General features: G+C 38.2%; 1 protein-coding gene across 1 annotated transcript in view; it reads left to right on the plus strand.

The window, feature by feature from the left end:
- The window catches only part of LAMA1 (laminin subunit alpha 1), a 100196-nt gene that overhangs the window by 14032 nt on the left and 73466 nt on the right, over positions 1-12698 (plus strand). The window contains exons 2-3 of the mRNA XM_051772534.1: positions 7449-7619; positions 7966-8078. Coding sequence (XP_051628494.1) covers positions 7449-7619; positions 7966-8078 — 284 coding nt within the window. The remainder of the gene's footprint in view (positions 1-7448; positions 7620-7965; positions 8079-12698) is intronic.

Genomic DNA, 12698 nt, shown 5'->3' on the forward strand with positions numbered 1-12698 from the left:
CCTGATGGGGAGTATACTTCTCTTTCGTCACTGACCAGTCTGCAGTACAGCAGACAAGGATCTTTTACTTACCTTAGTGTGCAGTGCAGAGTGAACTGTAGTATGTTTCAAAAAAAACGCAAAACTTATTTTCGTGTGTGTTAACAAAACTGTGGAGAATTTAAGAAATTCTACTCTAGCTAGTGCTGCTGAGGTCTGAGGAGCCACACTGTTGGAGAAATGCAAACTGCCAATAATTCAGAAGGATAAGTTTAAAAAATTGACTGTGGAAAGATTGAGAGGGTTATTTATCTGGTCTAGAAAAGGGTGTGTGATAAAAGCCTTTCGGGTAAACAAAAGCTGTAATCAAGATCATGGCAGATCATGAATGCAGCAAAGAAGACTGAAAATTTGTAGCTTTTAAAGTGATAAAGCACCCGAGTAGACTTGTCGGGGGGGGTTGAGGAATATCCATCATTGGAAGCTCTTGAGAATAGACAAATTTAGTATGTTCTTACATTGAAACATGATTGAATTAAATAAATGTAATCTTCACCAGCTGTAATTCTCTGACACATTAGTCAGCTTTGCTCTACAGTATGAGAAGAAACAGAGAACTGTTTTTAGTAGAAGATAGTCATGGTAGAGGCTTCTTCTTAATCTGAAGTAATTTAATCTAAACATTGCAAATTATAGTTTGCAGAGATTTTGCTAAAGACTCCCCAGCATACCCCTTAGTTCCTGTGAACTTGGTGTTGTGCTAGTAGAAATTTTCCTCTTTGGAGAGCTACAGAAAAAGGAGTGATCATCTTTCAAAATAAATTCGAACTAGTGGCTTGCTACATCAGCCTATTGTGTAAGTTTTGGTGAAGTTTTCAGCTTTTCAAATGGGTTAGTGCTGCAGCTAACACATTTTTAGGCAATGTCTCCACAAAGTGGATTATAAGGCAGGTTGAGTGTTATACCCCATATTTCTTGCTGACTCTTAAGAACAGGGAATTAGTGCCTTAATTCCCACAGTTAGAAGTTAGCAATTTCAGCCCATTCGTTTGAAAGAAATCAGCCTAGATATTTGATGTGATGATGGGATAGGATTCTGATGAAAGCGTATAGAAAAGGTTAAGCTAGGGAATGTTGCTAGTAAAATATAATGAGGGTAAATCTGTTGAGCAGGCTAGGAATCTGAACCCAAGCCTGATAGTTCCAGGGCTTTCATTTAGTGAATTCATTTAATCTAAAACTTGAATAAGACAGAACAACTAAAACAAGTCTGTGCTATTGAAAACTTCCTGAGAATATTATAAAGAATGTAATCTCAACTTCTGCAGTGCAATAGTATTACATATTTTATACATTCTAATAATGTGACATTTTATTACATTTTGTCCTTAGTCCTTTCTGTTTTCCTGAAGTGCATCAAACTATTCTGAACAACTATCACTGTGTCCTCTGTAAATGTTTTCAGTAAATGGGGAATCAATTGCTTGTGAGCGAACTTCAACACTGCCTGCTTGTTATGAACTACTGATTGCCTTAACATTTTTAAAAATGCAAACTTGCAAATGAGATAAGACCCCTTCAAGTATTTCTATGTTCTGAGAAATGACACAATAAAAAGCTCACTGTTACTGCACACATCAGCTCTTTGTTTTTTAAGTCAGATCTACTTTGTTCACTTGCAGATTACTGCTTTGTTACGCTCAGCACTAAAAAGCCAAAATACTTGAAATCAGGCTGTTGCATTGCTGAATGTCTCAGAGTTGGTCACTGAAGTCTGGTTTGGAGTCTTCATTGTACACACTGATGAACAATCCAGAAAACATCACATTCTGGACTGAGTTTGTGGCTTGCTTCATGTATCTCTTGTGTTCATTTCCCATCAGTTTTTGTCTTCTTTAAAAAAGCAAACAAACTCCAAAAACCAAAAAACACCTCTGTAATTTATTCAGCTTCTAAGGAATATCAGACAGATCAGTGAATCTGGGTTCAGGAGGAAGCTGTCTTTAAATATAGTGTTTCTGTAAAGATATTATCATCTTTATTGTGCTTATTAAACATGCGCTGATATAGTGAAGCCTGTGTAAAGCAGAACTCTTACATGCATCCTTCTGTTTTTACAACTGTGTTTGTAAAAGAAATTATTTTAATCAGCTATGCCTCTGCTAGGAAGATTGTTATTCTGGGGACTGTATCCCTTTTTCTACATGCCATCTGTGAAAAGTATTTTCAACCTCTGTCACATTTTGAGAATCCATAAAGTCAAACATGGTCAAAAACACAGGTAATGCATGGATTTTACCAAAATGCACAAATCCACTTCTCTTCTACCCAAAACAGAACAGTGATGAAATACTATTAATTTCCTAAGTGAAAAATCATTAATCAGAAAATGGAATTGGGGTTTCATTCAAATCTAGCTGTACAGAATGCAGCCAAGGGTCCTAAACTGTGAATTCTTCAATATAAGGAAGAGAAAAAATAAATGGCACACAAGTGCATATGGTTTCTATATTTGCATTAGTGATGTGTATGTGCTGTAGACTGAGCATGGAGAATAAGTCTAATGTCTTTGGAGTGCATGGATGCTGCTGTACAGGGACAGGATATCGGAGCTAGAGAAAATGGTCAAGTCCAGGGTATGTCAGACCCACTGCATAAGTACTAAGGAATTGATCTGTTCAGGTGCAGTAGATCAGGTGTATCCAGAATGAGGCAACAGATATGCACAGGTCACACAGAACCCTGGAAATGTCCCTAATCCTTGAAATGCTTCTTGGTGAAAACTTCAGGGGTGCTTGGTAGTCTGTATCTGTAACAAAGTAAAAACTTACAAACCCACAAAGAAATAAACTGAGTCTCCAGGCAAAAGATGATGGTACTTACATCTGCAATGAGGAGCTTTTGAGGACTTCTGTAGAACCTGATTTAAAGTAGAATAATTCCTAAAGAAGTGCAGGCGGTATGATTGACCACTAACTTAACAATAGAGAGATAGCTGTCCTGGCTACAGCCATCCTTTACTTAGGATGGCTGATGTGTATCAATCCATGATGACTTATGTGAATTGTCAGCACTTTGAATCTGCCCCAGTAAGCTGCCTGCTCCAACTGTCCCCATTCATTCTGAAGCATTGGAGTCAATAGGCATATTGAAGGCCCATAAAATAGAAGTTGACTGCCTCATCTACCTCAAAGCTCTTTGCCCATCTTCCTTTTCCCTGGCATACTGCATGCTGACCACCTGTTCATCATCTAAATACATTACACCTGACTTCATTATGAACAAGCCTTTTCCCTGACGTTTTGTGAGATATTAATGCGATGTCCTTCACCATAAGGTCTGCCTGCTGAGCTATGCATACAGCAAATCCATCCAGCCTTTGAATTATTCCTTATTGGCATTTCTTGAAGAAATGAAATTGCGGGATGTGAATGTGTCAAATTCTGCCATATCCATATTGCAGATCACCTTATTATGGACGTGATTCCCTCTGCTTTTTCTGAGCTTGGGCTGTTTTACCTTTCCTGTAGGAAAACTCTGAATGACATAGTTCTGACAGTACCAACTCAGCTTTTCAGTTCTTCTCTACTGAGTTTTAGTCACACATCTGTCTAAAACTAAGGCCTTACAAATAGAGCAACTTGCCTGAACATCTAATTAAAACGTGCTTGGCTTTTGCGCTGAGCTGTAGCAAACCAGTTGCTATTCTTTCTCAAAGTCAAATTAGCATCTATACACTTCAGTTTCTGGCATTGGGAGGTATGTGAATCTCTGGGGCAAATGAGCAGCAGAGTAGGTGGGAACAAAATCGAGTTCACCTTACCATGAAAAGAGCTGACTAGCAGTTAGAAGTGAATGAGCTGGATTTAAAAATTCTTCCAGCTTTTCTCAGGACCACTACAGTCTCTTGCAAAATGCTGAACTGAAATGCCCAGAGATGGGCCCAATGGTGGAAACATGAAGTAGCAAATACTTAAATGCAAAGTTGGTTGCAAGGTATTTTTACAAATAGAATATAGTCAATCAAACTTGATTAGCGAGCTGAGAAGTCTACTGCTGAATTCTATATAGATCCATGTGGCTGTTGCCATCTCTCAAGGCTGGTTCAAAACTTCAGTCATCTAGTGTGATAATGGAGCCTGAAAGTTCAGCAGTAAAACAGTGATGGTTTTATATGTAGCACTTACCTTCCTTTCTAGTGAGAATAATTTGATAAATCCAATTCAATCAATCATTTGTGCTATACTTTAGATAGACAACTGTAAAAGTTATATAAAGAAGGGTCTAGAGAGTAAGTCCTATGAGGAGTGGCTGAGGGAGCTGGGTTTTTTTAGCCTGGAGAAAAGTAGGCTCAGGGGAGACCTTATCACTCTCTACAACTACCTGAAAGGAGGTTGTAGCAAGGGGGGGGTCGGCCTCTTCTCCCAGGCAACTAGCAACAGGATGAGAGGACATAGCTTCAAGCTGTGCCAGGGTGGTCCAAGTTGAATATTTGGAGTAATTTCATCACAGGAAGAGTTGTTAAACATTGAAATGGACTGCCCAGGGAAGTGGTGGAATCATTGCTTCTGGAGCTGTTCAAGAAATGACTGGACTAAGTGCCATGATCTAGTTGACAAGGCGGTGATCCATCAAAGGTTAGACTTGATGATCTCAGAGGACCTTTCCAACCTAAATGATTTTGTGATTCTGTGATGTCTTCAAGAGCACAAATATAATTTGCCAAAAGTTCAGTTTAAAGAAACATGGGATCTTCTGCTGGAGTTTTATGTCTGTTACAGCCACTTGGATTTTATAGCAGGATATGACCACAGTCACCTGTTATCTGTAAAGGGCTCATTTAAGTGACTGATTCTGTGGTTGCTCATCTTTATCATACCTACCTCTTCCTCGAAGCAATAAAAATATATATTACCAGATGTTTGGTGGGTTTTTTTTTTTTGAGGGGGGGAGACAGAGGTTGAATGGAGATTGGCAGAGGAGCATCTAAGAGCTTTTGAACTCCAAACTCTGAGTGCCTAAATTTTCTTAAAAGACTGAAGAGGAACAAAGTTCTTTAAAGATGCAACTCATTTATTTGCAATTTGCCTTTTTTCCCAATTTTTTTATTGCAGATGCTTATTGTTTCTAAATAAATCATCTTCTACATTATTCTCAATCTTCCCTGCTGCAAAGGTGGCTGCACCTTTGCAGTTCACCTAATATGTAATGGGGTTAAAGAGACTCAGAGGTGAACATAATCAACTAGGATTTGAAGAGATGCAGTACCTTGCAGAGCAAAGCTAACAAACTCTTTATTTGGATTCTGGGGCCAAACTCCAGTGCAACTCACTTGGATTGAAGTGTGCTTTCTTCTTATCTCTGTGGGACCCAGAAAACTCATCATGAGATATCTTTGCTCTTCCTTTGGCACAACTCCCCATACCAAAGTTTATTGGAGATAACTTATGTCACTGTAACAAATGATCCTGGAAAGAAATGGCAGGGCTACTCTGTAACATGAGTGAAGGTAGTGAATGACCTGGGGATGAATGGATAGCTCTTGAAAACAGGTTGATAGACCCCTGCAAGAACAGTAATGAATACCGAATAAGGAAGATTTTATGTAATTGGAAATTAACGTAAGAAAAGATACCCTCTTCCACCACTGAGCTTTCTTGTCCAATAGGAAAACAAGGGGTGGCATTTCTTCTTTGCTTTCAGCTATAGATCTGGAGCTACACTGCACATGTATTGTAAGAGGTGAGAGAAGCCTCTGCAGAAAGCATGTTACTGACAAAAGAGCCTCACTAAAGTGATCAATAGGATGACTAACATCCTCATCTGCATCAGATTTAGGTGTCATGAGAACAAGGCATCTGACCTAGTCTGGATTTAACTTAAATTAAGTCAGGATTCAAAAAAATAAAAAACTCCGTCTCTCTCCTATTGAGTTTCGAGTATAGCACAATTGAAAACACACCATTTGTAATTCATGCTGTGGTACAAAGGGTTACGATTTAGCCGGATTTTCAATAGCTGAAGGCAAGTCTTAAACAACACTGAAACTTTTCTCCAGGCTTTCCAGGGTAATGCAATTACTGAGCAAAGACACTTTAAAGGAATATTTAACATTGCCTTTTTGAGAACACAGAATCAGGGAATTGTTAGGGTTGGAAGGGACTTTTAGAGGTATCTAGTCCAACCCCCCTGCCAAGGCAGGGTCATCTAGAACAGGTTACAACAGGAACATGAGAGGGAGACTCCATGACTTCCTTAGGCAGTCTGTTACAGTGCTCTGCTACCCTCAATGTAAAGAAGTTCTTCCTTATGTTGAGATGAAACTTCATATGTTTTAGTTTATGGCCACTGCTTCTCATCCTATTGCTGACTACCACTGAAAAGAGTCTGTTATCATCCTCTTGGCACCCACATTTGAGATATTTATATGCATGAACAGCTAAGAAAAGCCAAATTTTAATATTACAGTTTGTTTTGATGTATGTTGTAGATAATGAAATAAAATAATTCATACAGCTTTAGTACTGAAAAAGGCCTGTATTTTCTCAAATATGACTAGGTTTTATTTTTTTTGTTGTTTCCAGAATTTCTTATAAGAGAAGAAAAATGTGATTTTCATACCTCACTATTGCAACACTGACAATTCTTGTCGCAATCTTAATACACCATACCAAGGCTCTTAGCTTTGATTTCTGCCCAATGGGCAGAAATCTCTAAAGACAGGACTTTTCAAATTAATTTCTGTTTTTTAGAGTTGCTTCTGAGTGAAAATGGAGTATCTGTTGCATCATAACTATGAAAGAGATAAAAGCTTTTTAGCTCAGGATGGATGTCTTGAAACTGATAACAACATTGCTGAGAAGCTGTGCTTAACTTTTGTGACATACAGTATTCTTGTGACATTTTATCAGTAGCCTTCAAGCTAAAGTAAAACTTTACTCCTTTTAGGGAAGGCTGAGGATTCCTGGTCTGGTAGTAGTAATCTTGAAAACCCTTTGTCTGTTGTTACATTATTCCAGTGCACAAGAACGACACCATTTGAAAGTACAGTAAAGTGTTTGTGTAAAGATTAATAAGTAGCAAGCACAATATCCCTTAGACTTTACAAAGACTGCAGAAGAACCTGTAGCAAAGGGCTAAAGTTCAGTCCTTAAATCTTGCAAGCCTGGAGCATGTTGTTCAGGCTGGTGGTGTTGCTGCTGCTGCAGAGAGCTCCTGTTAAATGCTGTTTTCCATACCAGCTTAGTGCGTGCTGTACAGTCCCTCCTTGCTTCTGGCAGTGGGCCAGTTGCCCTCCTGGTTTTGATCAATTCACAGTGCAAAGGAAGGTTTCCAAGTGGGAAAGTTGGTTTGCAAAAAGTCTTGTTTTCCTTAGAATAAAGCATGCAAATGTGGAGTGAAATAACAGGGAGATTGCTGTCAGGGTGCCAATTTTGCATGTCTTACAATGTCACATTATTTCTTGCAAGGCCTGTTCCCTGCCATTTTGAACCTGGCCAGCAATGCTCACATCTCCACCAATGCCACCTGTGGGGAGAAGGGACCAGAGATGTTCTGCAAACTGGTGGAGCATGTCCCTGGACGGCCCCTCCGCAATGCCCAGTGCCGTGTCTGTGACAGTCACAGTGCCAATCCCAAAGGCAAGTTTCATGTGTTTCTTTTTTTGTTTCATCGGTTTGTGTCTTTATTTTAACCATTCCTTGTGAATACAGAGTGTATTGCTGTCAAATGTGTTTTAGTTTTAGTCTCCCTACTACGTGAGTGCAACTACCTTTGAGCAAAGGGCTGACAGAAAGTGTGAGCACCTTCTATCACCATTGAGCACTGCAGGATCCAATGACAGCCTTATTGTCTGAGGGCAAATATCAGCTTTTACTTTTTTATGACAGGAAGAAATTGTGCTCAGTGTGAAATAAATGTGCTGGGTTAGAAAAATGCAGTGAGATTTATTTCCAAGAGATGTTTAATTATTTTGCTTTGAAACAGAGCAGCACCCAATTTCCAGTGCAATTGATGGTACCAATAACTGGTGGCAGAGTCCCAGCATTCAGAATGGAAGGCAATACCACTGGGTCACCATCACCTTGGATTTAAGGCAGGTGAGTAACATTTAGATGAGTGTAATTAAATGTATGTAGATATAAGCCAATGCAATTGATTGCAGCTCCTCTGTGTTTAAGTGGTAGGATATGTGTGAGTTAACTCTTCAATAGCACTTTGGTTAAATATGCTAATATGAACTGATTTTAAACAGATGTGGTTTTCAATCATTGTCTTAAAGCATCTTGAAGATTTTGTTCCTATCAGACTTCCTATCGTGGCGCAGTAACAATTGTATATGTGTGGATGAGAGTTTTTAACTGTCATCCATGTTTCTTCTGTTTTGGTAACCTATTCCATCTGTACCAATTCCTTATGTCTTGATAACTTTCCTCTACCTGACCCTTCTGTCTTTTCCCCAGCAATCCTCTGATATTGTGTTCCTCCACCTTTGATTTCTTACGAGTTACTTGAAGTCTCTGTTATAAAGGACTTATTTTTAAGCAGCAGTGTTTTCAGGGTATTGGCCTAAGCACAGATTTTATATGTGAGGATACATATGTTTCTGTTTATTAACTGTAACTGTCAGCCCATCACCTGATTGTTGTACAGTTTCTTAAAAAGAGTAAATAATTTGGAGTAGGACATAGGTGAAATACTGCCATTTGCTGTAAGGTAACAACACATAACACTTCCAAATATTAGATCCATAGGTATTGTAACTCAGATAATGAGTTTCAGAGGAGAGAAAGGTAAGTGACTGGAGGGTTATTGCATTCACATCAATTATCTCTCAGTAGGTCACAAGTGAAACTTTTTAAATTTCTCAGTGTTTTTGCAACCTGTTACTGTAACATAATGGTCAGATTGAAGTGTAAAATGTCAAAGAGTTCAATTGCAGGATATCCAGAACCCTGGGAAGTCTGACTTTCCTCAGTTGAGGGATATCCTTAAGGACTACAGTGCAAAACATGCATAAAATGGGGCAAAAGTGGTGCTGCTAAAAGAAAACTTGATTTGCCACTTTCTGTGCTTCTTTTCTGACTTGATTCTGATCACTATCTTGCTGGAAGGAGCACTGGGAAGAAATGTTCTCTATTATATCTTCTATGAACTTTTGCTGTCAGCTTTTCTGAAGAGTTGGGGATTATATTTCTGAAACAGTGATTTCTGACCCTGGGGAATCTGGAACTGTCTGGACAGAAGTTGGTTCCTCTGTTTTGGCACTTCATGTCCAAACCTGGAGGGGTTATCATTCTTAGGCTGCTCAACTGTACAGAGTATTTGCCAATTTATTAGTTTGTCTGTTAGACATGGAAGAATCAGAAGTCTATTCCAAGAAAAGACAAAACAATTGCTGAAGAAAATGTATTTTTCTTGGCTTTTTCTTGTTGTTTTGCTTTGAACATATCTATGCACTGGGCTAACTAAGTTGTTTGAAAATCATAGCTCAGCAATTCATTATTAATACATGGATGCTTCCAAACTCTGGAAGAAGCTTTGTTACTTACTAAGAAATGCATATTTGAGGTGTACAGTTGGTAAGAAGGTTTTGCAAGATCTCTAGACCCAGTTTGAGGGTTATTTTAAAGATTAAAATGGAAGGTTTAACTTTGATGTTTTCAAACGAAGCATAGGTTAAGCAAGTGCCTAGTTTGCTCTTTAATTAGAAAGCAGAACTGTTAGGGAAATAATCACAAGGTGTCTTTTGTCAGTGACAGAAGGTTTGGATAAGACTTTCTTGTTGTTTGAAGAGTTAGCTTTGTGTTTAGTTTGTAGATGGACAAACAGGAAGGAAAAATGAAGGAGGGAATGCCTTAGTTTTTATGCTCCTAGAACAATTTCACTTTGGAAACAGACCAGCTGAGCTGCCCTCTAAATCTTCTATTCTCCAGTCTTAGTGCTGTTGATGTTTCACCACATGCACATCTTTCCTCTCCTGACCCACGCTCAGTTTCACTAATTCGATTTGAAAAGTTTCCCCTAAGGGGCCTTTCTTCTGTGTTTTCCTTAGAGACTTTAAGAGAGAGAAGGCATCTAGGGCTATGCAAACTGAATGTAAATTATGGTCTGTGAGAAAGGATTCAGTTAATAGAGATTGCTTGAGTCAGTGAGTTATTAGAGCTGACTTGGTGTGCTTACTTTAAGTGAGTCAGCACGAGTAAAGAAAACACAAAAGGAAAGCGTATGAAGGACCTTAGTGATTTTAGTAATTGTTTACTTCATACATTAGCTTGAGAATGAGTTAAAATACTCTTCTAGGACCTTTAAAAGTATTCCTGAAAGTCAGTACCTGTAACTACGTGGATTACAATATAACTTTAGCATTGGTACTTCTTTTTTTTACATTTCAAGCTTTGTGCATGAAATCTGTTAAGTAGCATATTAAAGTAAACAAGTCCTTCAACTTTTCTTGCCAGAGTGTAGTGGCCTTTCATGATGTGAAACATGACCATCTGATCATATTTGTGATGGGTTCTTTTGTAATTACCAGAAGTTCTAGATCTAAGAGGATTTGATTGTTTCTTGGGATTGTTATCACTGTACATTTTAGAGATATAATCTAAGCAATTGGGTTTGTGAGTGCTGAAACATAGCCTTGTCTGGCAAATATGGGGAAGATTCCCTTAGCTGGTGAAAACTCCACTCCAGTTTACCCTTTGTGAATTTCTAAGGCTGTACTCATCTCTTGGCTCAAAGGTGAAGGGAATAGAGGATATTCTTTCAGCTCGTATTCTACCTTGTACTTAGTTTATTTAGTCTAAAAACAGCTGGACTGAAAAGCAGTTTGATGGAATCTCATTGAGAGAAGAGGTCTGGCTAATAAAAGCAATATTGAAATTGCTGTTTTGATCTTCCTCCTTTGTGGAATCTGTGCTATTTATAGCTAATGCTAAGCATTTTATAATGGTAGGTAGGGCTTATGTCAGGATTCTTTAGCTCACTTACACCGTAACAACTAGGTACATTTATTCTAGTGTGCCTTTCAGTCTTTCCAGGATCCAGATGTCTGATTGTCTTTCCTTCCCACACACTCTACCACCACCCTACCCCGGCTCCCTCTTTCCATTGAATGTGATCCAGAACTGGGGATCTGGCAGTGATCCAGAACTGGGGAAAGAGTAGTTTAGCAATGAGGTGTCATATTGATGTACAAGACACTAAGATTTGATTTATGACCTTGTGTTTCCTACACTTCTAGTTTTACAGAAACAAAATGCGCAGCATCAGTTTTTGATAAAAACAGCATTTTTGCCTGAGTTTGACTCCCCTGGACAGTTATATTATGAAATTATGATTTTAATAAATGCTGACTGTTGCATATTTACGCAGTGTGATTGGAGCAGCTGTAAAATATTAATCTGTGACACCATTAAATGAAGACTATTTGCCTCGGATTGCCACTCAGAGGCTGATATAAGAGTAATTTGTAGTTTCTTCTATTAGAAAGTAAAAAAGAATGTAAATATATGATTTGTACAAAGCTTTAATCTTGAAATGAACTGGCAAGAACAGATTTCTGTAGAGATACATTGTTTGCTGGTGTAAAAAAATATTATTCTGTTGACGTCACTGGACTAATGCTAATTTGTTGTATGTGGCAAGCTGCCTTAAAAGCCTTTTGTGGCTTTGTAAAACTGATGATGCAAGATTCAGGGTGTTCATCTGTACATTCTTACAAGGCAATTTTTAAATAAAATTAATTTTCCTTCTATTCCAAAACAACGGCTGCACATAATGAATCAAAATCTTCAAGAAAATATAATTAATGAGACTAGAAATTCTGCTGAATTTAGTGTATTTTGCACTTTTAACATCACAGAACACTCAGAGCAAAATGTTGCAAACAATTGCTAGGCCTCACAGTCTCTAAGAGACTGAAGCAATCTTTATCCCTTAAAAAGACATTTCTGTGAACAATATAAGCAGATATTTAAAATATCCCTTTATATAGTCTTCTACTCTTTGAGGGTTTGCACAGATTATTTTAGACAGCAAAATGAAATCTGAGAAAAAGAGGCTTTTCTTGTAACCAGGTTTATATGTGTTGACAACACTGAACTGAATAAATTTTGCAGTTTCAATTTAAATATGTGAAGTAATGTTAGCTGTAATAAACATTTTCACCACAGGACTGGTCATGCTGTTAAAAAAACATACTTAGCTGCTTTTTAGATTCCCTTTCTTCACTCATCAATAGGACACTGAAGTTAATCCTGAGGTTTTGAAATCATATGCTCCTTTCAGGTTTTTTCAAGATCAAGTGGAGTCTGGATTTGAATTGGGATGTAGATTTGAAGTAGAAGTTGCTACCTCTGTTCTTTAAATATTCCTGAAATTTAGAAAAAAAATATGTTGGGACTCATCTTTCCCTTTAGCTTTTAATTTTTGGAGCCTGAGGCTCAAATACTCATAATTACACAAAGACAGAATCTTCTCTGTTGTTGTCTTCAATTCACAGATATTGAAAAATGTGACTGGGAGTCTTTATCCAGAAAGACTACCAGGAAAATTGTGCTTGCCAGGGTGTGTTGTCTGTGTGGGTTGTAGAGCACTGACCATGCCCTTGGAAATGGGGATTTGTGGCTAGCATCTGCTGTGTCCCCACTGCTGGCTGACTGTAAACTCAGCTGCTGCAAAGAAGAGGTTCCTTAGAACAAGTTTATTTGGCTGATCTT

This window comes from Manacus candei, unplaced genomic scaffold, assembly GCF_025592945.1.
Source record: "Manacus candei isolate 608988 ecotype Guabito, Panama unplaced genomic scaffold, ASM2559294v1 h1tg000008l, whole genome shotgun sequence".
Lineage (NCBI taxonomy): Eukaryota > Metazoa > Chordata > Aves > Passeriformes > Pipridae > Manacus > Manacus candei.